General features: G+C 42.5%; 2 protein-coding genes across 7 annotated transcripts; both read left to right on the top strand.

Annotated features, from left to right (window-relative positions):
• On the top strand, positions 29–27,917 carry LOC8080343 (chloride channel protein CLC-c). 6 transcript variants are annotated; one of them, XM_021462820.1, is made up of 9 exons: positions 29–671; positions 4,119–4,451; positions 5,351–5,551; positions 5,739–5,916; positions 6,860–7,122; positions 7,456–7,725; positions 7,820–8,888; positions 27,453–27,486; positions 27,651–27,917. In XM_021462820.1, the coding sequence occupies exons 2-9, from the start codon at positions 4,189–4,191 to the stop codon at positions 27,890–27,892; spliced, it is 2,520 nt and encodes an 839-aa protein (XP_021318495.1). In that variant the 5' UTR covers positions 29–671; positions 4,119–4,188; the 3' UTR covers positions 27,893–27,917. The 6 variants fall into 6 exon arrangements, with proteins under 6 accessions (XP_021318495.1, XP_002447895.1, XP_021318496.1 ...); XM_021462821.1 differs by having other exon boundaries at positions 533–671; positions 4,114–4,451; XM_021462823.1 differs by lacking the exon at positions 29–671 and adding an exon at positions 3,000–3,805.
• LOC8075849 (two-component response regulator ORR1) lies at positions 23,898–27,446 on the top strand. The gene is made up of 6 exons (XM_002447849.2): positions 23,898–24,408; positions 24,687–24,751; positions 25,443–25,520; positions 25,646–25,716; positions 26,808–26,997; positions 27,075–27,446. The coding sequence occupies exons 1-6, from the start codon at positions 24,279–24,281 to the stop codon at positions 27,225–27,227; spliced, it is 687 nt and encodes a 228-aa protein (XP_002447894.2). The 5' UTR covers positions 23,898–24,278; the 3' UTR covers positions 27,228–27,446.

Genomic DNA, 27,999 nt, shown 5'->3' with positions numbered 1-27,999 from the left:
ATATTCATACCATCATAATTCATAATAAAAAAAAAAGAACTGGGAAGAAGCAATCGGAGGAAAAAAAAAGGAGAGCAGAAATCAGGTGCGCTGTTGCTGTCGTGGCGCCGCCCGGCGCTTGGCAAGGTGAGCCGGGCGTCCCACGTGTCCGCGTCCGGACTGGGCTCCCCAGCATCAGGTTGCCTGACGCGAGGTTCGACCGTTCGACTCGAGCGGGTGCGAGTGCGACCAACCGCGAAGGCCGAGCGAGAGCCCACACGAGACGACGAGCGCGGGACGATCTCGATCGGACTGCACGGGTGGCGTGCGCCCTGCCCGCCCCTGCGCCGCATCGAATCCACCTCATTTAAAGCGAGCGAAGCGAGCGCGGCGTGCGCTCTCCGTCCCACCATCTCTCGCACCGCCCCCATCATCCTCTTCTCTTCTCTTTGTATTTGGATTGGATTTGGAAGCTTCTCCAGTTGTCCAGGCGACGCACGCCCACCCCTCACCTGGTGTCTGCCGTGCGGGGCTCTCGGCGGCGAGCGGGCCGAGCTCGACGGAGGAGAAAGCGGCCAACTGCCGGCGGAGCGAGCGCGTGGAGTTCCCCGACGGATCAGGAAGAGGATCTCGGTCGCGGAGAGGACCTGGCGGCCGGAGCAGTTCGTCCGTCCAGCCGGGATTGCTAGCAGGTACGCGCTCGACTCGCACTCGTCCCTTTAATTTGCGGCCTCATCAGAAGTCGGAACCTCTGCACTCACTCGCGCCGGCTTGCATTTTTGTCTGCGCGCGGAGGACCGTGCTCTCTCTGTTGCCTCTGCTCTGCTTGTGTAGCAGCAGGATCGCTAAAGTTTAGACGATGATGCGTGTAGATACAGTTGTTGGTCTTTTGCCAAAGGGCGACGTAATGATCCGTGGACATTCAACTAGTGGATGACACGGTTGGAGAACCAGCCAGTGAATTCCTTCCCCCCCCCCCCCCCCCCCCCCCCCCCCCCCCCGCGCCCAGGCCGGCAAGTTGGATCGATCCGACGTGCCTACAGCGTAGCGTAGTGGCAGGCGTCATGCACTGACTGATGGCCCGCCCAGTTGGCACTGCAGAGCACCATCGTCATCAAGGAAGTTAGCCATGGAACGTTAATTGCGATAACAACAGCAGCTGGTGGTTGGTTGCGCCTAATTTCCCGTCGCCTCATGGCGATCGTGTGATCTGACAGCGAAATGCGAGGAGCAGAGAGGCCTCATTAGAGGCCCATTGCTGCAGCTGTGATAGTCTGATCTGACTTGGACCCCCCGAAGCTCGTAGAGAGATCGATGGAGATGGTAATAAGAAGCGAAGCTGCCGTCGTCATGGAGCACATGCAGTAGGATCGGAGGTGCTCCTTTTCCCGCGGCAGCTCTGCTCTCTTGTCCTCTAGTCCACTTGTGGGAAGGAGGAGAAGATTAGGCAGCCGATTGATTGCCGATTATAGTAGTATAGTTTGGTTATCCCTTTCGGAGAGTCCTGGCCGGAAAGCTAAGTGAGATCAGGCTACCACAAGTATTAATATAACCACCGATGAGCCGTGAGCGAAATGGCACTGGCAAAGTGCCAAATTGGCGTGCGAGGCTGTGGCCGCACCATGTGGACTCGGATTTCCCGCGGGTGCCGGAATCCCTTTGCCTTTACACGTGGTCAGGATCATCGGTTGGTTGCGGAGTTGCGTTTCAACTCTTTTTTTTTTTTTTTTACTTGGATGAGATGACATTGCAGCGCCGGGAAGCTGCAATGGTTAGTGTCAGGATTCAGAACGGAACTGATCTGTTCTTGCGTATGGATAAGGCCGTATTTAGGCCTGGGCCTTGTTTAGTTCCGAAAAGTGAAAACTTTTCGGAACTGTAGCACTTTCGTTTGTTTGTGACAAATATTATCCAATCATGTACTAACTAGGATCAAAAGATTTGTCTCGTGATTTCCAGCTAAACTGTGTAATTAGTTTTTGTTTTCGTCTATATTTAATATTTCATGCATGTGACACAAGATTCGATGTGACGGGGAATCTTGAAAACTTTTTGGTTTTCAGGGTGAACTAAACAAGGCCCTGGTTCAGTTCGCAAAATTTTTGCATTTTGACACTGTAGCATTTTCGTTTTTATTTGATAAATATTGTCCAATTATGAAGTAACTAGACTTAAAAGATTCGTCTCGCGATTTACAGATAAACTGTGTAATTATTTTTTGTTTTTATGTATATTTAATGCACCATGCATGTGTCGTAAGATTTAATGTGATGGAAAATCTTGAAAATTTTTGGGAACTAAACAATACCTTTGATGTAGTGAAAAAATTCGTGACACTGTAGCACTTTCGTTTTGTTTGTGATAATTATTGTTCAATCATGGACTAACTAGACTCAAAAGATTCGTCTCGTAAATTTTGACTAAACTGTACAATTAGTTTTATTTTTGTTTACATTTAATACTTCATGCATGTGTCTAAAGATTCGATGTGATATAGAATTTTGAAAAATTTTGGGTTTTTAAGTGGGAGTAAACAAGGCCTAAGTTCCTTCCTGTGCGGTCTGTGCCGACGTTATAGTGAACCGTAGAATAATTTTTTTGAGGAAACGAACCGTAGAATAATTTTAGGGCTGGATAAAGACGTGTGCATTATATACACGTCATCCATTTGGAATGGAAAGGCATCCATCCACACTGAACATCGTCCATCACGACGAGGCAGCGTGGACGCAGCTTTTGATCGGTCAATCGTTCGGCCGGCTCGGATGGTATGCAATGCACATCAGGGACCTGCAGAGTTGCGGCATCTCCAGGCGCAGGAGCACCCCCTCTTGCCCTCGTTTGAGGATGGGCCAGTGGCCACACAACCCAGACCTTGTTTAGTTCCTTGCCGAAATTTTTTCGGGACAGGTATTTTCGTTTGTTTGTAGTAATTATTGTCCAATTATGGACTAACTAGGCTCAAAAGATTCGTCTCGTAAATTTTAACCAAACTGTGTAATTAGTTTTAAATTTCGTTTATATTTAGTACTCTATGCATACGTCTAAAGATTCGATGTGACGAAAAATCTTGAAAAATTTTTGGATTTTGGGTGGAAGTAAACAAGGCCCCACATGAAAAATGAAAGCTCTAAAGTAAAGATCCCAATATCCAATGGCCATCCGATCCGATCCAACCACAACCTGTATAGATGCATAAGGACGAGGATGATGCTAATAGATATCCCGTTTTTTTCTCGTAGTCTCACTTAATGAACTAAATATAATTTTTTATTTTTTTCATTTAGTTTATTAAATAATACTAGAAAAAAACCACGAATATTTATTAGGAGCATCATCTCCATCCTTATAGACGCACCACTAACTAGCACTCTGCCGTTCTGTTTCTCTTTCTCACCCTCTAGTAGACTTATAGAGAGAACCTGACGATGGATGAAAAATGTGATCGAAATCGAACGAGATGAAAGTGACAACGAAACAAAGCTGGTAAACCGGGGGAGGGAGTATCGCCATGTGGGTCACGCGAAAGCTCACGGCCTCCCTCTCCTAGCCCAGAGACTGAAAAGTGTCCCTCCCGCCGCTTTGCGACCACAGGAAGCAAATAAATTTCCACGCCAGTCGGCCTCGTCTGCCGTGACAGGTGGCGGCACGCTGAACCCGGAGCCGACCCCGCTCGCATAGTGCGCTCTGATTGTCGCGTCGCTGAATCGACCCCCGCAGACCGACGACTCCCAAGTTTCCCCGTTCTTCTGGCGTGTACGAAGGACTGGCAGTACGCCACAAGATTTTCACGCCGATCCCAGCTGGTTTCTTAAATTCCTACTAGGTCAGTCGACACTTGACAGTTGCATGATGAGTTAAGCTTACTAGTGCTTGAAAAACATACCAACATGATTGTGAATGTACAGTTCAGAAAAGGGTACATTCAGAAGAAAATTACTCTGTATTACCATTCAATTTGATAGATCCAGCTCAGCATGAATTAAGCATGGGCCTTTTTCTCTCCTGAATTTTAAGTAATAATTCACTACTATACATCAAGGGTAATCTGTGCTCACGCTACTGATAAGAATTAATTTCCCTTTTTCTGTCCAGCTTAGTGCTCTACTTCCTCTCCATTTTTGTCTCAAAAAGTGCAGGCAGAAGCGCAGGAGGAGGAGCGCGCCGCGGCAGCGTGAGCGACGCCACCACCCAAGCGGACGGGCGGTAATGGACGCCGCCCACCACTCGCCGCCGGACGCGCAGCCGGAGAGGCACGGCAGCTTCAACTACGACATCGAGAGCACGGACGGCCCGTGGCGCGGCGCGGGGGCGGGGCAGGACCGGTCGTCCGAGGCCCTGCTGCGGTACGACGACCGGTACGACGACGACGGGCCCCGGCAGCCGCTGCTGCGGAAGCGAACCATGAACACCACCTCCCAGATTGCCATCGTCGGCGCCAACGTCTGCCCCATCGAGAGCCTCGACTACGAGTACGCTCTCCACATAAACCGCCTCCTCTGTTTCTCCCCCTCCGTGGCTCCGTTGCTTGATACTGTCAACTTCCCAAAAGCTTTCTGTTCTGATTCGGCGAAAATGTTTGATCTCTACTGTTTTCTCGTGGTGATTGCGACGGAAGATCGTTGGGTTTTTCCCCCCAAAAGGACGGCAAGAGCAAGATCATGTTATTACTTATTAGTTTATTTGTTATTGTTTGGCATGCCTTACCAGAAAGCTAGGATCTTGTGATGCGTTTGGAAGACGAAAAAGTTATCCTGATTGATTATTGTTCAATAAGGCGTTAACATTCGTGTGCCTTTTTGCCATTGAATTTTGTGGTTAATTGTTCATACACTATACAGCAATACTGCATCGACAATGTCATGTTCTGATCGTTCGTGTACTTAATTGTGGTTGAATGAGGCTAATTAGTAGATTCCATGGAATTTTTTAATGGTCGGATGCCAGGATCTTCCGTTGTTGACATTATGTACATAGTTTAATCGAACACTTTTTATAAAGTATCAAATCTAGAATAAGAAATAAACCTTAATTATTTGGGATCTGAACCATGCACTGATCTGATGCCGTTTGAGTTTCGACAAATGGAACAACACACACGAAGCACTGTGCTTCTATCTTGTAGTATGAATAAATACTGATGCAGTTAAATTTCTTAAATGGGGCTGTAGCATGCCAAAAGTAGGATACCAACCAACAAACTGAGAAGAAGCTGACTGCAAAATTCTTCAGTGTAAACTGAATGATAATAATATCTGGCAGATGTAAATTGCTGACTGTATACTCCTTAGAAATAGAAAATATGCACAGTTTATCAGGCTTGCTATGCTACTTCCCGACCTACCATCAAAATTTTTATTGCATGTTTCAGAATTGTGGAAAATGAACTTTTCAAGCAAGATTGGCGATCAAGAAAGAAGAAGCAGATATTCCAGTATATTGTTCTCAAATGGTCCTTGGTTCTTCTTATTGGCTTGTGTACTGGACTTGTTGGCTTCTTCAATAACCTTGCAGTTGAAAACATTGCTGGGTTCAAACTGTTGCTTACAAGTGATCTAATGCTCAAGCATAGGTAAAGCTTCACTCAGATGTTTTTGCTATTTTACCAGACCATTTAGTTTTAGTCTCCAGCTGTTCAAGTTCAATATAACTTGTCACTGATTAAGTAATAAAACACCGCGACTAACTTGCATAAGATTTTACTGACTAATATCAATTGAATAATGTGAAGTGTCAATGGTTTGTTGCTTCCAGTGCAGGTACTTCACAGCATTTCTGGCATATGGAGGTTGCAATCTAGTCTTGGCAGCTACTGCTGCAGCGATCTGCGCTTACATAGCACCTGCTGCTGCTGGGTCTGGTATCCCTGAAGTTAAAGCATACCTTAACGGAGTTGATGCTTATGCTATATTAGCTCCAAGTACACTGTTTGTGAAGGTAAAGTATAATTCAGAATACAGTACTTGGTGTTTCTTTTTTACAGGGAAACCCTGTTTGATTTCTTATTACTCTTTGAGCTTGTGTTTATGTATTAACTTCTATTGCTACCTTACCTGATTGGATTACTAGGCCCTGTTTGTTTCAGCTTTTATCTGGCTAGCCAAAAGCAAGAAGTGCTCATAGAGGTAGGGTTTGCGTACGTGTGTTCATAGGGTGAGTGTCAGCGTTGTGCTGTGTAACCTTGGACACGCTCCTGCTTAATGAAACACGTGTCAAGTTGACACGCTCGCGAAAAAAAAATCTCAAAAAAAAAGAGAAAAGAAGCAAGAAGCAAGAAGCTAGAAGCTAAACAAACAGCCCAGGTGTTAAGCTGGCTTTTGAAATTCTAGAAATCTAGCTTCTGAGGAAAGCTTTCTGGCTTTTGGTGTACTTAGAAGCTCAAAATTTAATACAAAAGGGGGGAAAAACTCAAACAAAAAGGCCCTTCTTTTCCAGCATTTGCATGCCATGTACTGACGTGTCATTGATAATTGCTGTAGAAACGCCTAAAACATTTTTCCTGCTTACTAGGAAATCCTGAAAATGCATTTTTTTTACTGAACAATCCTGAAAATGCATTGACAACCAAATTATTGTTTAGGGGACAGTCGTACTGCCTTGCTCATTATTAGTGTTTCTTCGGATATGTGTTGCTGAAGAGAATCTGTTAGACTGTTACTTTCCTAGTTTATCCATTTATGATGCTTACATGCTTAGGCAAAAATTTTCAATTAGAACAGATTATGTGTTTATGTCCGGTAACTTATTCAGAATCATGATCTATAAGCAGCTTGTTTTGTGGATGACACATAATGCTATCAGGACTCCTTTTTTTTTTAATTTATTTCTGGTTCAGAGTTTAGCAATCTTTTTCTGAAAACTTTCTTCTCTTGTTCTGTAGATATTTGGTTCAATACTTGGAGTTTCAGCTGGATTTGTACTTGGAAAGGAAGGTCCCATGGTACATACAGGAGCATGCATTGCCAACTTACTTGGTCAAGGGGGGTCACGCAAGTACCATCTGACATGTAACTGGCTCAGATACTTTAAGAATGATAGAGATAGGCGGGATTTGATTACTTGTGGCTCTGCTGCTGGGGTTGCAGCAGCATTCCGTGCGCCTGTTGGTGGTGTGCTCTTTGCTCTTGAAGAAGCAGCATCATGGTAGGAACTATTTCCCTTGTCACGAATGTTAATTCATATTTAACAGGTGCTGCCATCTTGCCATATGTGGTGCCTTTGGATTTGTAATAACATTGTTACCAACCTGAAAATGCAGACCTTCATCACAGTTGTAGTAGCCGTATCCCATTGTTATCTGACTTCCAAAATATCAATTCGAGTGATATATCTTTTGAATAAGAACCATAGTTTGATTGCTTCAGTTTGCTGATAGGAGAATTCATCTATTTGTAACTGCATCAGATGGGTGATGCTGACATTTTTTTTTTTTGCTGCATCACATTTGACTGAATGCATCTCTACTTCATGTTTCAGGTGGCGAAGTGCTCTTCTGTGGAGAACATTCTTTACAACTGCTGTTGTTGCTGTTGTGTTGAGGGGCCTGATCGAGCTCTGTCGTAGTGGAAAATGTGGTCTCTTTGGTCAAGGAGGGTTGATTATGTTTGATCTTAGCTCAACCGTCCCGAGTTACAGTACCCAGGATATCATTGCAATTATTGTCCTTGGAATAATTGGTGGGGTATTCGGGGGCCTGTTCAACTTTCTCTTGGATAGGATTCTCCGAGCCTATAGTTTTATCAACGAGTATGGATCCATCATGTGTATTTATTTACTCTGTAAAATTTTCCTTCAAGGTGCAATCTCATATACATTGTTGTCTTTGGCTGTCTGCCTGCAGGAAAGGTGCTCCATACAAAATTCTTCTTACCATTACAATATCGATCATCACATCAGCATGCTCTTATGGGCTACCTTGGCTTGCTCCATGCACTCCATGCCCTGCTGATGCGGTGGAGGAATGCCCGACCATAGGCCGCTCTGGAAATTTTAAGAATTTTCAGTGCCCACCGGGCTATTACAATGGTCTTGCATCATTATTCTTCAACACAAATGATGATGCCATCCGCAATCTATTCAGCAGTGGCACCGAGAATGAGTTCCACATGTCCACTCTTTTCGTATTCTTCACTGCTATTTACTGCCTTGGCCTTGTGACATACGGTATTGCTGTTCCATCTGGTCTCTTTATCCCTGTTATACTTGCTGGGGCTACATACGGGCGCATAGTGGGGACCCTTCTTGGCCCGATATCAGACCTTGATCCTGGACTATTTGCACTTCTTGGTGCGGCATCTTTCCTCGGTGGCACAATGAGGATGACTGTATCAGTCTGTGTGATACTTCTGGAGCTCACCAATGACCTCCTTATGCTCCCGTTAGTCATGCTCGTTCTTCTGATATCGAAGACTATAGCCGACAGCTTTAACAAAGGGGTTTATGATCAGATTGTAGTGATGAAAGGTTTGCCATTCCTGGAAGCTCATGCCGAACCACACATGAGGCACTTGGTTGCTGGCGATGTTGTGTCTGGGCCACTGATCTCCTTTTCAGGCGTCGAGAGAGTGGGGAATATCGTTCAGGCGTTGAGGATCACAGGCCACAACGGATTTCCAGTGGTCGATGAGCCACCTCTGTCAGAGGCTCCAGAACTTGTTGGGCTTGTGCTTAGATCCCATCTGCTGGTCTTGTTGAAAGGCAAGGGCTTCATGAAAGAGAAGATGAAAACCAGCGGTAGCTTCGTGCTGCAAAGATTTGGTGCCTTCGATTTTGCCAAGCCCGGCTCAGGAAAAGGCCTGAAGATTGAGGACCTGGACTTCACTGATGAGGAAATGGACATGTACGTCGATCTCCATCCAATCACAAACACATCGCCGTACACGGTGGTTGAGACCATGTCACTTGCAAAGGCCGCCGTCCTTTTCCGGGCACTGGGACTAAGGCACCTGCTCGTTGTGCCAAAGACCCCAGGGGTGAGCTCTCATTCTCCGAATCCTGGCTCTAGAGATCAAATATTGCAGTGCAGGCCATTCTTTTGACATGATATGAAGTTCATGCTGCAATATAACCTTAACCTTTTTCTTTGTGACAAACTCGATCTGACAGCTAATTTCTTTATTGTTCTACTGCAGAGACCTCCAATTGTTGGAATCCTGACGAGGCACGATTTCATGCCGGAGCATATTCATGGGCTGTTCCCAAATATACACAAGTCGCACTAATGGAGCACTCATTCAGTACCATATTTTCTTTGCCGTCGTCGCCTTGTAGCTAGCTGTACGAAAACGAAGCTGCTTTTGTCCAATATATTTGCTATCAGCCATCTGCCTTTTGTTTTCCATTTTATTCTCTTCTGGAGTACTCCGAAATCATATAATCACTGAATAATATTGTATTTGTTGTAAAGAGCCTGTCCCCATGCAATAATCTGGCAGTACTCCAGAAGGAACTTATTCTACGTTCCATTTTGTTTTCTTGTAGAGCATATCAATATGTTGATTTGCAACCTGCAAAAAAAAGACCATGTTGGTTTGCAACCAAAGATATTATGCTTTCGTGCAGAAGAGAGATGTCTAATTCCCAAACCTTGTCTGGTTATCTGTCATGTTTGCTGCGGAAAAAGAACCTTATCAGCCAATATTGGTCTTATCAGCTGAATCTTCTAGCCAACAGTACTGTCATAGCTTATCAGAGGGCTATAACATGCCGTTGCTTCCGGAGTTCCGGGGCAAGGAGATCGGCTGTCCACGTGATGACGAGAGACATCGTATTTGTAGCTATCACATGCCCATGATCTCCTCAGGATCCCTGGAAAATTCGCCAGGATCCTTCTACAGCGACGCCGGTGGGAATGGCATCTACCAATCCAATCACCATAACATCGTCTGGCCCGCATGGCAGTAGCCCAAGCAAAGCAGACATGAACCGAAAATCGAAAGGGGGGCGACATGGGGAGACACCATGATGCTGCCCCTGTATATTCCAGCATGTAGTGTTTCACCTGCCAAAAAGGCCGGGTTTTTTTTGTTGAAGGAAACCATCATTGTCAATGGACCATGCCCTTCTCTTTTGTGTTTCTCATGCCTTTTTTTTCCTTCTCCCTTTCCACGGAATTACTGCAATGGCAATTGCAAGATCAACTATAATAACAAACTCTTTCATCACTGTAGTAGTTTTAATTGTCAAATTAGATTCTGTGTTTTGCAGAGACTCTTGAGCTTTGGTTCGTCTGTGGCTCCGTTCCTGCACCATTGATCTGGGGGATGGCTGGTTCACTTTCAGAGTAACAGCCCATGTGAGCAAACAGAACTAGGCCATCACAGGTAGAACATAGGAGTACAAAATGTTTCCCCGCATTCGAAACAGACCTTACCCAGCTGGTCAGGTTATACCGTATAAGTAACCTAATCAACTGAGTTACAGTCATTTCACATCTCTCAAAGAAACTAAAAAGTGCAACATCACTAGTTTAAACAACGTACTTTTTATTTATGCTACTAGGAAATTTCCATATCTATCTTCAATTAAGTTTTTTCTTTTTTGAAAAAGAAAACATTTTTGAAATTCTGGATCCGTCACTAAGTGCTACTAGATGCAGTGCAGCAATAAGCTTCATTAACACCGTACTGCAGCACCGCCAACACGTACACACACAGTAGGCTTCTTGCATTGACGCTCTGAACCACCGTATCCAGCAAAAGATCCATCACAGCAAATGAATGGAAAATCACGCCGTTGGGCCTCTTCTTGTTTTGGGCTGTAAGTGTGTGTAGTAGTGATATTGGGCCGTCGACCCATTTGTTGCCAGACCAGCGTTGCTTATAAGCTGAGAGCTGTGCGTTGTCTGGGTTATCGAACTGGAATTCTGTAACCACCTCAACCGTTCGTCTCGCCCCAATCCTATTACTATTATTGCCGTGTTCCCAATCTCAATTCAGATTCCAGTTATCTCTTAGGTTTGCCAGATCCTGACAAAATCTCAGAAATCGCAAGCGTTTCTTTGGCTTCCTCCGCGCATCACTGCTAAGATCACCTTTTTTGTTTTGTTTTCTTCTTCTTCAGAGAGAGTATCAGCAATAGCAACCCATCGAGCTGAAGGAGGTCGCTCCTGCTCCTGCCGCATGGGCCGGCTGCTGCCCGTAATCCTCCTCCCGTGCATGGTTCCAGCCGGGCCACCAGTACCAGCAGAAGATGGCCACGCTAGACTACTGTACACCGGACAAGGCATCCGGCGGGCGCGGGCAGGGTGTGGTTGTGGCAGATCCCCGGATCCTCCTCGGGGATCCGGCGTACCGGACGATCGCGGCCGCCGCTGTACGCGTATCTCTTGTCGTCTATATTTAATACTTCATGCATGCATCTAAAGATTTGATGTGATGGAGAATCTGAAAAAATTTGCAAAATTTTTTGGAGCCTCAAATCAAACTTGGAGACGAACACGAAATTATCCACTCCTCCTAACATTGTATACGATCTGTACTAGACTGGGCTCCGTTACTTGTCATCGTATCCTTCCTCATTTCTAGAAGGCCAGCTAGGATAAATAATAAATATCTCTAGGATTAGGGTAGTCCGTATGCGATGGCTTCGTTCATTTATCTTATCAGCTATATTTTTCCTATCAGCTAGCAATGTTTTTCTCTAACAGTAAATTAGTTAACAGTAAATTTTATTATGACTTTTTACACCGGTAAACAGACACAGTAGCTACAGCCAACAAACAACGAGGACCGACCGTAAGAGGTCAACCTGGTAGTAGTCTGGTACTGAGCCGTGAGCCCGTGACGTGAGAGAAAAAGAAGTGGTGGTCAAGCGCTCAGCGAGACGATGAATCCACGAGACCGGCCCGTGACGACGACGTGTCTGTTCGGACAGTCGGACCACGACCATCCATCCCCACTCCACTCCGCTCAATCGAGGATCTTGCCGAGATCCGCGGTGAGCCCCACCCCAGACAACACCCTGCCACTGACACCTAGCCGCGCCCGATGGCCTTGCTCGGCGAAAAGGAAAAAGTTTTGATAGCACATTCGTAATTATAGTAATTAGTATTTAATTATAAATTGATTATACTTAAAAGATTCATCTCACACGGTACATGTAAATCGTTTAATTAGTTATTTACACGGTACATGTAATTATAGTAATTAGTATTTAATTAATTATACTTAAAATATAGCTACCTGTTTACAAGGTCTTTGTTTACTTCTATTTCAAAACCTAAAATTTTTCAAGATTTCTCGTCACATCGAATCTTTAGACGCATGCATGAAATATTAAATATAAACGAAAATAAAAACTAATTACACAGTTCGGTCGGAATTTACGAGACGAATCTTTTGAGACTAGTTAGTCTATGGTTGAACAATAATTACCACAAACAAACAAAAGTACTACAGTGTCGCGAAATTTTTTCCTTCATTAACTAAACATGGTCAAGGCTTTACCCTAAAAACCAAAAACTTTTCAAAATTCTCCGTCACATCGAATCTTGCAGCGCCTGCATTGAGCATTAAATATAAATAAAAACAAAAAACCTAATTGAGAGACAAATCTTTTAAGCTTAGTTACTCTAAGATTGGACAATGTTTGTCAAATAATAAACAAAAATGCTACAGAGTTTTGGATCCAAATAAGGCCCGTCGGTCAGAGAGGCGTGACCCATGCGTTCCTTCGTCACTGCTGCTGCTATGTACAGTACTGGGCACTAGCGCTATGCTTTGTCTCTCTTCCCAGCCACTCCTTTCTCTATCACAACTGATCAAAGAATCCTTGCGCTGGGATTTCACTACTAGGCGCGATCCTTTTCTCGGGATTTCACGATAGAAACCCTGCCCCGCCCTGGTGCTGGACTACTGGTGCTACACGAGAGAACCATACTCGCCTTTTTGTCTGCAGAAATGGCCTTGTTTTATTTTCAAAAATTTTGCAAAATTTTTCAAGATTGCTACTCACATCAAATCTTACAGTACATATATATGATGCATTAAATATAAATAAAAAAATAATTAATCGCACAGTTTATTTATAATTTGCGAGATAAATTTTTTAAGTCTGATTAGTCTATAATTGAATAATATTTATTAAATACAAATAAAAATACTACAGTATCTATTTTTTAAAAAAAAATATAATTAAACAAGGCATTCGTACCACCCGTATTCTTATGTACTTGGAGCCAGCCCAGATCTTTAATTTGGCTGCAGTGCAAAGCGGCGTGCACGGCAGGGCCACCCATGCATGCACATGCACGATCGAGTCCATAGCTTTGACGACCGCTTCGTACTCCTCAGGCGTTGTTAGGCCTTGTTAAATTCAGAAATATAAAATATAATTAATTGTATAGTTTATCTATAATTTACGAGATGAATCTTTTGAGTTTAATTAGTCTATAATTGGACAACAATTATCAAATACAAACAAAAACGCTACAGTGCTTAAACCCAAATTTTTTTGGCAACAGAACAAGGCCTTAGTTCATCCAAAATCTCAAAATTTTTCCGTTTAAATCGAATTTTTGGACACATGCATGGAATATTAAATATAGATAAAAATAACTAATTACATAGTTTATATGTAATTTGCGAGACGAATTTTTTAAGCCTAATTAATCTATAGTTAAACAATAATTATTAAATACAAACGAAAATGCTATAGTAGTCGAATCTAAAAATTTTCATCAACTAAACAAGACCTAATTGAGCCAGCCGAGCCGGGGTACTAGGCCATGCATTGCCTCGCTGCCTGCCTGCCTCCCATGTTCGTTTTCTTTGTGTAGCATACAGCCGCCATGAGAGAGATATTGGTGTGATGTGCTGCCTTGTTCGTTTGATCTTATTAATCAAATCTGTTAGCTATTCAGTAATATTTTTTTATTATAATAAATTAGCCAACGGTACTTTCTAGCCAAACAAGGGCACTGCCACTGTGGGCGTAATGGCTGTCTAGATTCGCATTTGCAGCCAGCCAGCCAGTGGAACCGAGCCAAGCCAACCGACCGCGGGGTCAAAAAGATGCATCAGCTGGAGGGGGGAGATCTTTTTTTCGGTCAGGTCAAAATCAAATGGCCTGGCCGGCGAGATCTCAAAGCGATCCGGAGGCCTTGATGCTGCCTGCGGTCTCTTCTCGCCTTTTGGGTCCTGTAGTTTGTACGTGCCTGCCCACCTTCATTAGAATTATGATCAAGCTCTGATGCAGGCTCGACACGCGTGCATGCGCTATCTATACATCTCAGAGGCTACCTTTTGGGAGAACAATATCAACAGAAAGCTCTAAAGCACCTCTTTTTTTCTCTTTTTGCACACGTCATCAACTCATGATGTGACTTGCTTTCTAGGCCTCCTTTATATAAAACAAACAGAAAATAGATAGATGCGTAGAGTTCCACTTTGAAACAAAGGATTAATTCAACCTCCCTAAAAATAGGATTTATTAAACCTCTATTAGAAAATAAAAATTATGTACTTTTGTTTTATTTGATTTCAGTTGAGTTTTACTGGGAAACCCTGATCTTGTGCTTTTTTTTTTTTTGCTTATCATCAAACACGCCCCGTAGTTTGAGTAGCGCTATGACCCAAATTAAGCCTACTGATTTTAAGGGCAATTGATATCGGCCTTGCAAAATGCAAAAGTTTAACTAACTAGCTTGATTCTGAAAAGTGAGGTGTAAGACATTTCTTTTTATTTTGTAAAAAATATAGGCGAACCAACTAGGTCATACTCCCTCCGGTTTCCTGAAGAATGTCGCTTTGAGGTTGTTTTTTAGTAAAATATTTTAAGCTTTAACTATAAATAAATTCTTTTGGGTTAAGTTTGAAAATATCAAAGTGATGTAAGTAGATTAATCTCAAAATGTAGTTTTATAAAACTATATATTGACTACATTCTATAAATATTTTACAGAAAAAATAACAATGAAAGTTGTCTTTTGAGACCGTGTCGGTAGCAAAACGACATTCTTTAGAAACTGGAGGGAGTACCCATCAATTTTGTATCGCTCACTCACATTGCGTGGACTGTATGGAAATGTGTTCAGTCAATGTCAATGCTAGCACATTTAGAACCCTGAGTACTCCTATATTTCCTTTTTCCCCTCCTCACCTTAATTCCACAACAGTGCCCCTGATGGCCACATACTTATTTTTGTGGACCATGTCAACGTCGACATATAACTAATATCATTTCAGGCCGTCCTATAAATACCTCTAAAGGACTGATGCAATAGATTTTAAAATTAATGAAGTCATCATAGATGTCTCATTATCAATGAGCATGTCACCTGCTATAAAAAGAATAACATCGTTAAACCACAATGGGTTGCAAAAGTACAAGCACCCACATTAAGATGGGCACCTATTTATAAATTTAAGTTTCACCCTTTAGTGTTTTTTTTAAAAAACTATTCCAAATAAGTTTTAAGAAAAACTTGTTCAGGTATGTTTTACACTTTCATGGTCAACTAAGTTTAACTAACAAGGTGACCCATGCGATTACGTGGCTAATATAGCTATTCGGTTTTATGCAACTTAGTTTATACTCTTCTTATTTGTTTTGAGTCTCATATCCTAACCTAAATTTAAGGTTTAATTATTGTTTATTGTAACCTAATTACTTGTTTTTCATGAGTGATTTGTTCACTACATTTTTCTTTATTGGTTGGTTACCTTGAGCTTACGGTGGATGTGCTCAAACTACTTGACCCAATAGTTGTGACATGTTGTATCATTCACTTTAACATCTCTGTGCATGTTAATAGCTCCTCGAAGCTCCTTTTAGCACCAAATGTTAAAGGTTCACCATTACCTCTACAAATTATGTCTTCCTTACTCCTTAGGTGACACATTAAATGGTTTTATCTTTTATCTTTTTCTTTATACAATGTTTAAACTCTTATATAATGGACCATGTTTACTTATAATATTACATTTATCATTGAATTTAAATTGAAACTTTGAATCTCCTTTTAAAGACAAATATTTCATCACTTAGCCAACATAAAGAACCTACGTTCTAATAATTTAACATGTGTTGGTAATAGAGAAATGGATATAACAAGGGTCATTGTGAAATAACTTTTGCATAAAGAACCTACAACATATTATACTTTCCTTCCACCCTTTTTAGCTAGTTTAACAATAGCTTGCAGTTTATCATTAAGCAAGTACCAAAGAAAAAACTTAATTTTTAGGGGAACCTTGCTTTTCTAAATAAAGCCCGCAACTCTACTCTTGACACCTCTGTCAGTCAGAAAAAGATACAACGATTTAGGCCTTGTTTAGTTCACCCTAAAAACCAAAAAGTTTTCAAGATTCCCCGTCACATCGAATCTTGCGGCACATGCATGAAGCATTAAATATAGACGAAAACAAAAACTAATTACACAGTTTGTTTGTAAATCGTGAGACAAATCTTTTGATCATAGTTAGTCTATAATTGGATAATATTTGCCACAAACAAACGAAAGTGCAACAGTAGCGCAATCCAAAATATTTTCACATCTAAACAAGGCCTTAGTTGTGAACAGATTCTTCTTTTCTAAAGCCTAGAAGACTCGATCAGCTCTATGTCAGTCAAAGCACAATCATTTAGCATATTTAGCAAACTCATCCATCTATTGTACTATTGCTCTGATAGGCATCTTTTAAAATCAAGACCTCAGGAACCCTCATCCCAATGGTCAGCTACATGACAAAAGGGTCCCTAATCAGATTATATAGCTCACTATATATAATTTTCAAAGGGCTCCCTATGACCAATAATCCTTCCAAAATCTACAATCTACCATCACCCACCTTGAAATAGCACCCCACTTAAAAAGATGTTTGACACTACGTAAACCTTTCCAAAATTGTGAACATCCTGTAGCCTTAGAGTAAAAAAAATTATTATCCCCCAAGTACTTAGCCTTCAGAATTTTGAACCAAAGTTCATCCGTCTGTTGGTATATTTTCCAGATCCATTTTACCAACACACTCTCATTCATTATTTTAGTATTTATAATGCCTAGACCCCTTGGTATTTAGGTCTGCATACCATTTCAAACTTAACCATATGGTATCTAATTTAGTCATATAGAAGTGTTCGGATAGTAATAATAAAAAAATTATAGAAATCCTTAGTACTCTGAAGGATAGATTTTTAAGCCTAATTAATCTATCATTAGCACATGTTTACTGTAGCATCACGTACAATTCTAGCTTTGCGCTCAGTCAAATCACCAGAAATTTGACCAAGTTTCTTTGTAAAGATACTAATATTTATCATATGAGGTATGTACCAATAGATTTTTTCCCCCATGGAATACATTTTTATGTTATACATATTTAGTGCCATAAATGGTAATATATATTATTTCTATAAATCTAGTCAATTTAAGATGCTTTGACTCATTTTTTATGGATGTAGTATAATAAAAAAATAGTGGTCAACATTCAGTTGTAAAAGCTTAAGGAAATTCTATCATGCGAGGAAAATGTCCCAATGACCCCAATTTGTTCTCGGTTGGATTTATTTGTCTATAATAGGAGGAAAGGTAGAAAACTGGAAGCTAAAATATGGATGGATGATAAACGAGATGCAACACATTGCTCAAGCTAAGTGTTGTTTTTTCAAAATAAATAAATAAATAAAAACACGCTGAATATACACAGAGGCGTAGTTCTAAGAGAGATTAAGAATCCTGATAAAAAACATATACTCTCTAATGTCAAACATACTCAAGTTTGACCACATATGTACAAGAAAACGTTAACGTTAATGATATATGATTAATATCATTAGATAATTGATGAATCTAGTCTCATAAAAAAACTTATATGGAGATATAAATGTTGCTAGTATTTTTTATAAAGTAGTCAAACTTAGAAATGTTTGACAAAGATAAAGTACAGACTAACCAAACTACAAGAGGAACAAATGTGTGTGTGTGTGTGTGTGTGAGAGAGAGAGAGAGAGAGAGTGCGCAAATATGTTGCTTAGATATGCACATCAAATTTATTCACAAGACTTCTAACAATTGTGGCTACTAAAATTACTTATTCGTATTGAAAAGCACAGGTTAATTAGCTAGTATCTCATGAGTAATTCATTTAGTCCTTGAATTTGTACACATAGAAGTGGCACAACATGCACATGAAACTGCTTGTAGGGGCAGATCTAAAGGGGGGGCTCTAGCCCCCCTAGAGCTGGTGTATCAATGGAAATATGAGGAGAGTGAGGGAGAAGAAGAGATGGAGGAAAGAAGAAAAATGAAGAGAGAGGAGGAAGAAGAAGAGATTAGCCACCCTTCAATCCTGTTCTCTATTCGCCACAACTACTAGTCAAGGTTATTTTCGAAAACTCCTAGACAACATGCAAAATAAAAGAAATAGCACACCATAGCACACCGTCGCACGCGATGCTTATCTTATACTCCTATAAAACTAAACCCTACTACTTATTTATCTCAACATACAAACACACAATTAAAAATCCACTAGCCCATGCAATTGTAGTGTCCACGTTAACAAGTCACTATATTTCTCTCAGTATGCAAACTGTCTAACTAAGCAATACACTATCACACACAACTAAAATCTATTAACCATATAATTGTAATGTCTATGTAAGTAAGACACATAAATATCAACACACGTTAGTTATCCAAAAAAACAAAAAAAAAGAATAAAAACAGACAGGTTGCAAAAGTTGATACACCGGGACAAACTAACACCAACGTAGCACATCATTGTAATGGTAGCCAGATCGAATTCGAATCCACGAGCTACATTTTCTATAACCCTCACGGGCCATATGCCCATATCTAGCTACATGAAAAAAATAATAATAAATTAGGCCGTCAGCGTCAGGGTCGCCGCGCGCGCGTATCAAATCAAATCGGCTGGATTAAATGAAGCCTTTCTAAACAAATCAATGAAGCACGGCCTCATAGAGTTGTGCATGGACGTACGTGCATCTGTACAGGATAACATCCAAGCAAAGCTGGAGCACTTAAGTAAATAAATTTCTAGAGTTTTTCTAAATCATTTTTTAAAATTTTTTGACCAATCTCATACAAAGGAGTAGTAATATCTATGACAATAAAAACTATAATGTCCTTTTAGAAAACTATAATATGAAAATATATTTCATATTGTAACTAACTATACTTTGTGTTGTAACTATTAGTCTTTTTAAGTAAAATTCAGCTGAATTTTAAAAAATTGATTCAGAACAGCTCATAAATTGATTTATTAAGGGATATGAATGGATAAATAACTGGGAGTAGTATTGAATGGTCAACTTCTTGTGTGGAGACCATGATTTTCGATTTTGGTATTCAATTTTTTTGGCCACCCCCAAATTACTAAAATTGACCAAAAAAAAGTTGAAATTTTTTAGTGACTTCAACAAGAGATATGATTTTATAAAGCTTTTAGACCTAAACAAAATATTAGCATGATTATCTATGACATTGAGTAAAAGATTATGAAACATAAACAATAGAAAATATGAGCCTAGAGCTATATATTAACCATAAGCATACATTAGTGTGAAGTCAGCCACCTAAAAAATTTACAAAAATTCATTGAAATTTTGTTGAATTTTGAACTCTTATGGAGAGAGTACTCCCTCCAGGTTCCTAAAAGAAGACGTTTTGGATTGCAGACATGATCTCCAAAGGACAACCTCGACTTCTTATTTCACTACAACAAATAAGGCTATACATGACGAACTCAGGTGACGTTTTACGAAATTGTCACTGTCCAACCCAAAGCCCACTATAAGCCCACTATGGACAAACCCTAGTTCAGCTTTCCACCATGATGCATAACGAGCCGCCGCCTCCCTCTCACAACACAAGCAGAGCACATGTGCTGCGTGCGAACTCGAAAGCGTGAAACCCCTCCCCGCCCAAGGATCCCAACCGCTGTCCCACGGCGCGCGAAGGGAGCAAACCCCCCGACCGTCCGCCCTCCTGAGCCACGGCGGGGACAGCGGAAGCAGCATCACTCTGGAGCAGCCAACCCTCGCTCGACCGGAGCAGGGGTTTTGTAGGAATCTCCGAATCTGCGGAGTTCGTGGCCGGATTTCGCGGGGCCTCCTCGTTTCGGGCCAGAAGATGGGGAAGAGGAAGGAACTGGAGCAGGTGCCGGATGGCCTCTCCGACTTCTCCCTCTCTGGCCCCGATGCCAAGAGCCACAGATTGGTGAGTTGTTTGTTCAAAGCATCTTCATGCAATTCAGCACTCGGCAGAATCAATTCAATAGATGTTTTGTCAGATCTGTTTTCAGTTTCTATACCATTTTCCTATTTCTTATTAACTAGCATTAGGTTACCCAGCAGTATTGCTCTGTCGGGAACCCCCTAGTGAATAAATTAACAAAAACGTCTTTTCTGCAAATAGCATATGCAGTCATCGAAATGTTGATATGTGCTGCTGCCAATTCACTTACTGAATGTGTTGCTGCCAATTCACTTACTGAATGTGTTGCTACAAGCCTCAAACCTACTAAGAAACAACACTTCGACAATGTAAGTTAGCAGTAATTGTTTGAGACTTGATTATCTGTCGTGAGGTTAACTCTGTCCTTATTGTACATGACTTGATGCCTTGTTCCTTGCCTACGATTTAATTTACCTACATACTCTCAAGGAGACAACTACATGTGTTATTTTCAGGGAGACAACTACAGAGACTAGGACCATGATGCAATGGATTTTTGAAGGAGTTTCACTATACTTAAAAAGGTTCAAGCCTATGCACTAGCTACTAGAATGCTATTGTAATAGATGTGAAGGTTGATAAGGACCTATTTTTGTTTTTCCTTGTGATGATCAGAACATGTTAAGTTAATGTACTGGAAATTGAGTTACCAAATTGTTGGGCTATATGTGATTTTCATTATATGATTTGTGATGGTCAATTTTGGTGAACACATAACACTTACATGGCAAATCAAATCTATGATGGAAAGCATCCTGCGTGTTAGATGGCTATGACGATCAATTTTTTCATACACTATCGGGCCTAGTCTGGGCTAAATGGACTTCTAGGGATTCCATGACGAACTTAAATGTCAATTTGTGACGGCCTAGTTTACTTCAACAAATTTATGACGCGAGATACATGACGGTTTTTTTTTGTCATGGTAAGTTAACTGTGACGTGTTTTTGACCATTTGTGACCAAAGTAACCGTCATGTAAAGCCTTGATTCTTGTAGTGTTTTTAATAAAAATATTTATTGGAAAGTGATATATGTATACTTCTATTTTCAAGACAAATCTATTAATATGGTTTTGACATTTCCAAACTCAAAAACTTAAAAGGTATTCATGATTTGTATTCCACTTGTTTGACTCGAGCCCTGTCTAAAACTTCTTTTAGAAAACTGGAGGAATGCATGCGTGTTGTGGATGTCTACATCTCTTTTTTTTTAAGAAAAAGTATAATCAACGGAGTATAACCCATTGAGTTAGGAGCCATGCATGTGTGTTTTTCCCCTTTTTTCTTATAAAAAAGCAGCTAAGGGCAACCTGTGTGAACTGTGAAGTCGATTTTTATTGTCGTGTAAGTGTTGTTTACTTTCAAAAATTTTTGCAAAACTTTTACAAGATTTCTCTCACATCGAATCTTGCGGCATATACATAGAGCATTAAATATAGATAAAAAAATTAATTATACAGTTTGTCTGTAATTTGCGAGATGAATCTTTTAAATCTAGTTAATCCATAATTAGACAATATTTATCAAATACAAACTGCTATAGTATTCACTAGAAATGCTCGCGGCGTCGCCGCTTATGGCCAGTGTGTGGGATTTTTAAAGCGTTGATGGACCTTGTTCCTAGTAATAAAATTTGTTTGATTAAATTATCCCAAAGTGAGAGCATTTAGTTCATCTCTCTCTTATCCATCCAACAAGCAGCAGCGACAGGTTGTCCTCATCACATAAACTTATATATATAGCATGTGTTAGCAGTGAATATGATCTTCCTCCTCAAAAGGTAAATACACATCATCTATGTTGTTCTATGTTGCCCAAATTTTTTTTGGCATAATAGAGCATCAGTTAACAAAAGTTGTATCCACAACTAGGGGTGCTAAACCCTAAACTCTAAACCCTAAACCTCTTTAGTTCAAATATTTGTACTACTTTTTAATTTTTTTGGAAAAGTAGTATAAATATGTGAACTAAAAAGGTTTAGAGGTGCACCTAATCATCACTCATTTGCACCCCTATCCACAACTGTAAACAAAAGCAGCAGTCCGCATTGGCCTTGGGCTGTACACCAAAATATCCTTTGTTTAGTTTCCAAAGTATTGTCCTGCCACAAATAAAAAAAATAAGGAAGCAGCATATATGTATGCTGAGCATCTCCAAAGGCTTTGGCAAATTGACTTGACATTTGTTGTTGTTTGCAAACTCCCATAACAAAATGCAAAAGATAAAAATAAGTCATCTCCAAGGAAATTGGCATTTGGACTTGACAAAGGATAAAAATAGGAGGTCTCCAGCCGCGCGCGCTTTCCTTGCGCGTGACTTTGCACGCGCGATCAGGTTTGCAAAGCCATCTAGAACTTGACATTTTTGCCAAGTTTGCTCCCTCATTTGCCAAGTTGCCCAAATTGCAAACTCCAAATACAAAACCGTTGGATTTCTCTTTTGAAGCTTTTTGGCAAAATACTCAAATGCAAACCTCAAATGCAAAACCTTTAGAGATGCTAGCTGTGTGGCCGCGGCCGAGAAGCAGTCGGAACAGGACTTGACGCCTGTTTTTTTATTTTAGGAATTTTGTATGATTTTATATAGATTTTATAACTTTTAGCTGATTAAAACATATAGGAGAACCTAATAGGACAAACGTTTTGCACTTAAGTCCCTGTATATTTCCTTATTCCCAATATGCTCTGATGTACTGAGTCAGCAGTTTTACATTGGAAACCCTAAAAAAACTTTTATTCTTATTTCCTCGTCCAAGAGCGCTCAGCAGAAGAGAGCACACACGCAGGTTGGGGATGCCGGCATCGAATCAGCCGGGGACGGCCTCGGCGGTAGCGCTTGGTATGTAGGCGAGCTGCGCAGGTCCCGCGCGGACCCGGTGACATCCGTGGCTCGGCAGGAGACAGGCCGTGGCCTGCTGCCCACGCACATAGTCTTTGTTACAGCGGCATAGCTGAGTTGAAACTGTGGCACGGCCGCCGGGGATGGCCAGGAACGCCGCGGCAGCTGCGCAGGTGGTTCCCGCACCCTGCTCGCGCTAGGGCTGTTGCCCACCCGCCCACGTAGCTGCACCCCGCCGCCGACCGTCTAGGTGCAGAGCGAGGAGAGCCCGGACAGACGCCGGTACGTTTGTGATGCAGTAAAAGGAAGGAAAGAGAAGATGAGACGACAGGGTGAAAAGGAGTACCTTCTGGCCGGGAATTACCAGAGGCTTCACGAAGCCTTTGGAACCGGACTGTACACAAACCACGCTAAAACGCTTGAGGACCTTTTATTTAGGATCGTACGGATGAAGGAGAATCAGGTGACGTGGCTCAATGATATGGCCTGGTTTGGTGCAGGAATCGTTCTTTAGAGAATAGGCACGAAAATGATGAGACGGCGCCTGGGGGGAGGGGAAGCTTGGAGTTTGGAAGAAACGTTCGGCCTTGTTTATGAAAACCAAAAAGTTTTCAAGATTTCTCGTCACATCGAATCTTATAGTACATGTATGAAACATTAAATATATATGAAAACAAAAACTAATTACACAGTTTAGCTGTAAATCACGAGACGAATCTTTTGATTCTAGTTAGTCTATGATTGAATAATATTTATTACAAACAAATCAAAGTACTACAGTATCAAAAACTTTTCACTAGCGCGCAGTGGGGCCCACGGAGGTCCTCCTCGTCTTCCTTCTTTCGCTCTTCAGACACTACAGTAGTCTCCCTCCTCCCCTCTCTTCCCGCTCTCCTCCTTCATCAGTCATCACACACGCCTCTGACACCATATCTCCACCTCCCCGGCCCTGTCCTGCGAGCCGTCAGAGGATTGCCTCCTCCTCCTCGTCTTCCTCATCACACTGTCTCTCTCCCTCTTCCTTCCTCCTGGACCTGCATATGCTGGCCACCTGTGGCGTCACACTTTATAAGAGCACGCGGCCGGCAACCCTCTTCCTCGCCATCCATTGTTGCCACGAGTAGAAGCTTTTGCTGCTGACGCCTGACGCTGCCCTGCCGCCGAGCCGGTTGGAGAAAAAGAGTACGTAGAGGGACACTGAAACAGAGGAGCCAAGGGGAGCGACGAGACGAGCGAGAGGCCGGCCGGCGGAGATCGATGGAAGCAGCAGGAGTAGTGGAGGTGGAGGAGGGCGTGATGAGGGTGCTGCTGGTGGACGACTCCCCCGTCGACCGCCGGGTGGCGCAGCTGCTCCTTAGCAGCAACTCCTGCGCCGGCTCATTCCACGGTCAGCCGCCACCCCTAGCTCTGAGCTCATATCATAAGCCACCTCCTCCCGATTCCTTGCTTACCCTTTGATTCGTTCGTTTGCGTCGGTCGATCATCGAATGCTTCCTCGGTTTTCTCAGCTCTGAAAGCACTATGCGTGCATTTTACACAGAGCTGATCTTCCTCAAGCTAGTTTTCATCTCCTGTCACGGTCTTCAGTTCGTCCGTGTCATCATCACTTCTGTTATGTTTTAGATTGCACTCGATTCTGAACAGCTCGTGTAATGTTTGATGCAGTCATCGCCGTGGACAGCGCGAAGAAGGCGATGGAGTTCCTCGGCCTCAAGGACGGCGGCGGCAAGGTAACAAACAACAGCCGAGCCACCTGCCTCCCTCCATGCTCATTTCAGTTTCAGAGACCATCGATGCCCGGCCGGCATCCCTTCCCGTGCCGGCTACTCCATCCAGCGAGAGGGAGAGAGCGTGCATGGGCTCCTGCACCACCTGTCGGCTTCCCGCCGGCCCAGCGCCGCCGGCCGCGCCGTACCGTACGGCCCACGCGTCCGCTTCGCATGCGCGCGTGACGACGAGCTTCTTTTCTCTTTTGGAAGCAAAAGGTCGCCGCTTTTCATGGCGGTAAAAGCAAAAGAAAAACCTCTAGCTGCCTGCCGTCCGTCTTACGGCCACACTGCATCCACAAAGCCGCATGCCTCTTTGTTTAGTGCTACTGCTACTGCTGCTACTAATAGAATGCTAATGACAGTGTCATACTGCCCGCATTAGAGGCAGCGGCGTGGCTAAATATGGCCTGATCTCGCCTTGTCCTGTGAAAGCTCAGCACGGGATGGAGAGTGTTCAGTAGGGGCCAGCACTCTGCATTACGGACTCCAAAGGAATCCCGTTCCTCCATCCCTTCCCTTTTTTTTGCCTTTCTTTCAGGCCTCCTTTTTTTACCTTAAATTTCTGTGCCTCCACCAGTTGAGTTCTTTGTTTATTCTTAACCAACTAATTAAAATGTCGCGCTAAACTAAACTTGTGACACATGCTTTGCAGGAGCAGACCATCGACATGGTGCTCACCGACTACTGCATGCCTGAGATGACCGGCTACGACCTCCTCAGGGCCATCAAGGTACTACTACTTCTGCAATGCAAGATTACCCCTAAACTTCGCAGGCATTTCTGCATCTGCTCGCTTCATCTCTGCATTTCCGTATGTGTCTCGGTCTCACACGCTGCAAATTGCTCATAAACTAGGCACTGAACCCTCTGAAGCCGATCCCGGTCATCGTCATGTCGTCAGAAGACGAGCCCCAGAGAATCAGCCGGTGAGCTCCTTTGTTTTCCTCTTTGCAGCACCAGTTCTTGATTTCCCCTGCAGATTTGATTACTGTTCTGTAGGCCTTGTTTGGCTTCTCTTATAAACTTTAGTCCCTGTCACATAGAATATTCAGACGAATGGATAAAATATTAAATATAGACTATTTATAAAATTAAAAACACAGATAGAGAATCATTTATGAGATAATTTTTAAATCTAATTAGTCTATAATTAGACACTAATTGCTATAATTAACCTACTAAACTTAACCTCCAATCAAACAGCCCCTAAATACGAGTAAAAAATGTTATTAGGCCTTGTTTAGTTCGCGATTTTTTTGGGTTTAGCTATTGTAGCACTTTTATTTGTATTTGATAATTATTGTCCAACCATAGATTAAGTAGGTTTAAAAGATTCGTCTCGTAAATTACACGTAAACTGCGTAATTAATTATTTTTTTATTTATATTTACTGTTTTATGCATACGTCAAAGATTCGATATAACAAGAAATTCTAAAAAATTTTAGAAACAAAAAGGCCTTAGTTTAACTGCTGACACAGTAGAAGCAGACAGGGGTAGCCTTGTGTCACGGACTGTACTGAAGGAGTAGGCAGTGGGTCCTCTCCAAGGACTCGCGGCTTGCACCCGGCAGCAGTACGAGACAAAGATACGTCTCTGCGAGAATTTTTTTTTGATATGGGATGTATCGGAAGAATATTAGGAGAGATTTTTAGAAACTAATAAAAAAATAAATTACATAGCTTATCAGGAAACTATAAGACAAATCTATTAAACACAATTAATCTATCGTTAGCACATGTGAGTTACTGTAGCACTTAAGGCTAATCATGAAGTAACTAGTCTTAAAAGATTCGTCTCACGTTTTTCAATCAAACTGTGTAATTAGTTTATTTTTTATGTACATTTAATGTTCCATACACATGTCCAAAAATTAGATGGGATGGACGAAAAAATTTTGGGTGGTGAACTAAACAGGGCCTTGCCATCCCAATCATGCATTGTGCTAGTAGCATCATCATCCGATTCTGCAGGCGATCATGGATGTGCCACTAACGACGTTTCGGTACTCGAAGCAGATGCCTGAACGCCGGCGCCGAGGACTACATCGTGAAGCCCCTGCAGAGCAAGGACGTGCAGCGCCTCCGGAACTGCTCCACCGCCGCCGCCGTCGTGGCCAAGCGGAATAACAACAAGCCGCCGCTGGTGCTGCCGCCCTCCTCCTCCGCCGCCGCCACGTCGCCGTCGTCGGGACGGCGAGCGGCCATGGTACGTACTACGTCCGCGTCGGTCGCCACTCCCGTTTCCTCATTTCTCTGACGTACCGGGTGTTTCTCTGCCGCCAGGTGCTGCACTCGTCGAGCGTGGAGCTCTCGCAGTACCTGCCGCTCCTGCTCAAGCTCGTCGTGCTGCTGTGCGCCGTGCTGTGCCTCGGCGAGCTCCTGCACAGATGGTCATCGTCCTGTGGCCGCTGCTCGCTCTCCCCATGGCGTGCCTGAGCAGCAAGCGGCAAAGCCAGCAACGCTGCAGTGCAGTTCTGGTCTCCTGGGCACCCCAACAGGAGGCTGATGATACAAATGCAGAGCTCTTCTGCAGCAGCTGCGGCTACACCAAGTTCTGAAGATTGAGACTGATGAGGAAATGGACATGTACGGCGATCTCCACCCAATTTCTGTACAAATACATCGCCGTACACGGTGGTTGAGACCATGTCACTTGCAAAGGCCTCACCTGCTCGTTGTGCCAAAGACCCCAGGGGTGAGCTCTCATTCTCCGAATCTTGCTCTAGTAGAGATAAAATATTTCAGTGCTGGCCATTCTTTTGACATGATATGAAGTTCATGCGGCAATATAACCTTGTGACCTTTTTCTTTGTGATATGCTCGATCTGATAGCTAATTTCTTTATTTGTTCCACTGCAGATACCTCTAATTGTTGGAATCCTGACGAGGCACGATTTCATGCCGGAGCATATTCATGGGCTGTTCCCAGATATACACAAGTCGCACTAATGGAGCACTCAATCAGCACCATATTTTGTTTGCCGTCGCCTTGTAGCTTTGCTGTACGAAAACGAAGCTGCTTTTGTCCAATATTTGCTACCAGCTATCTAGCCTTTTGTTTTCCATTTTATTGTCTTCTGGAGTACTTCAAAATCATATAATCACTGAAGAATGATATTGTATTTTTGTTGTAAAGAGCCGCGGTTCCCATGCAATAATCTGGCAGAGCGATATGCATGTTTCTCTGCCTTCTCGTGTGGTTCTCATC

Source organism: Sorghum bicolor, chromosome 6, assembly GCF_000003195.3.
Source record: "Sorghum bicolor cultivar BTx623 chromosome 6, Sorghum_bicolor_NCBIv3, whole genome shotgun sequence".
Taxonomy (NCBI): domain Eukaryota; kingdom Viridiplantae; phylum Streptophyta; class Magnoliopsida; order Poales; family Poaceae; genus Sorghum; species Sorghum bicolor.
This window is presented reverse-complemented; position numbering and strand designations above follow the sequence as displayed.

Bases quoted from the DNA above. Each gene is read 5' to 3' on its own strand.
- LOC8080343 (XM_021462820.1), top strand. From the start codon at position 4,189: ATGGACGCCGCCCACCACTCGCCGCCGGACGCGCAGCCGGAGAGGCAC. The intron at 8,889-27,452 runs GCCGCCGTCCTT...TCACTTGCAAAG, and splicing joins AGACCATGTCACTTGCAAAG to GCCTCACCTGCTCGTTGTGC. The intron at 27,487-27,650 runs GTGAGCTCTCAT...GTTCCACTGCAG, and splicing joins TTGTGCCAAAGACCCCAGGG to ATACCTCTAATTGTTGGAAT.
- LOC8075849 (XM_002447849.2), top strand. From the start codon at position 24,279: ATGGAAGCAGCAGGAGTAGTGGAGGTGGAGGAGGGCGTGATGAGGGTG. The intron at 25,521-25,645 runs GTACTACTACTT...CTCATAAACTAG, and splicing joins ACCTCCTCAGGGCCATCAAG to GCACTGAACCCTCTGAAGCC. The intron at 25,717-26,807 runs GTGAGCTCCTTT...TACTCGAAGCAG, and splicing joins GAGCCCCAGAGAATCAGCCG to ATGCCTGAACGCCGGCGCCG.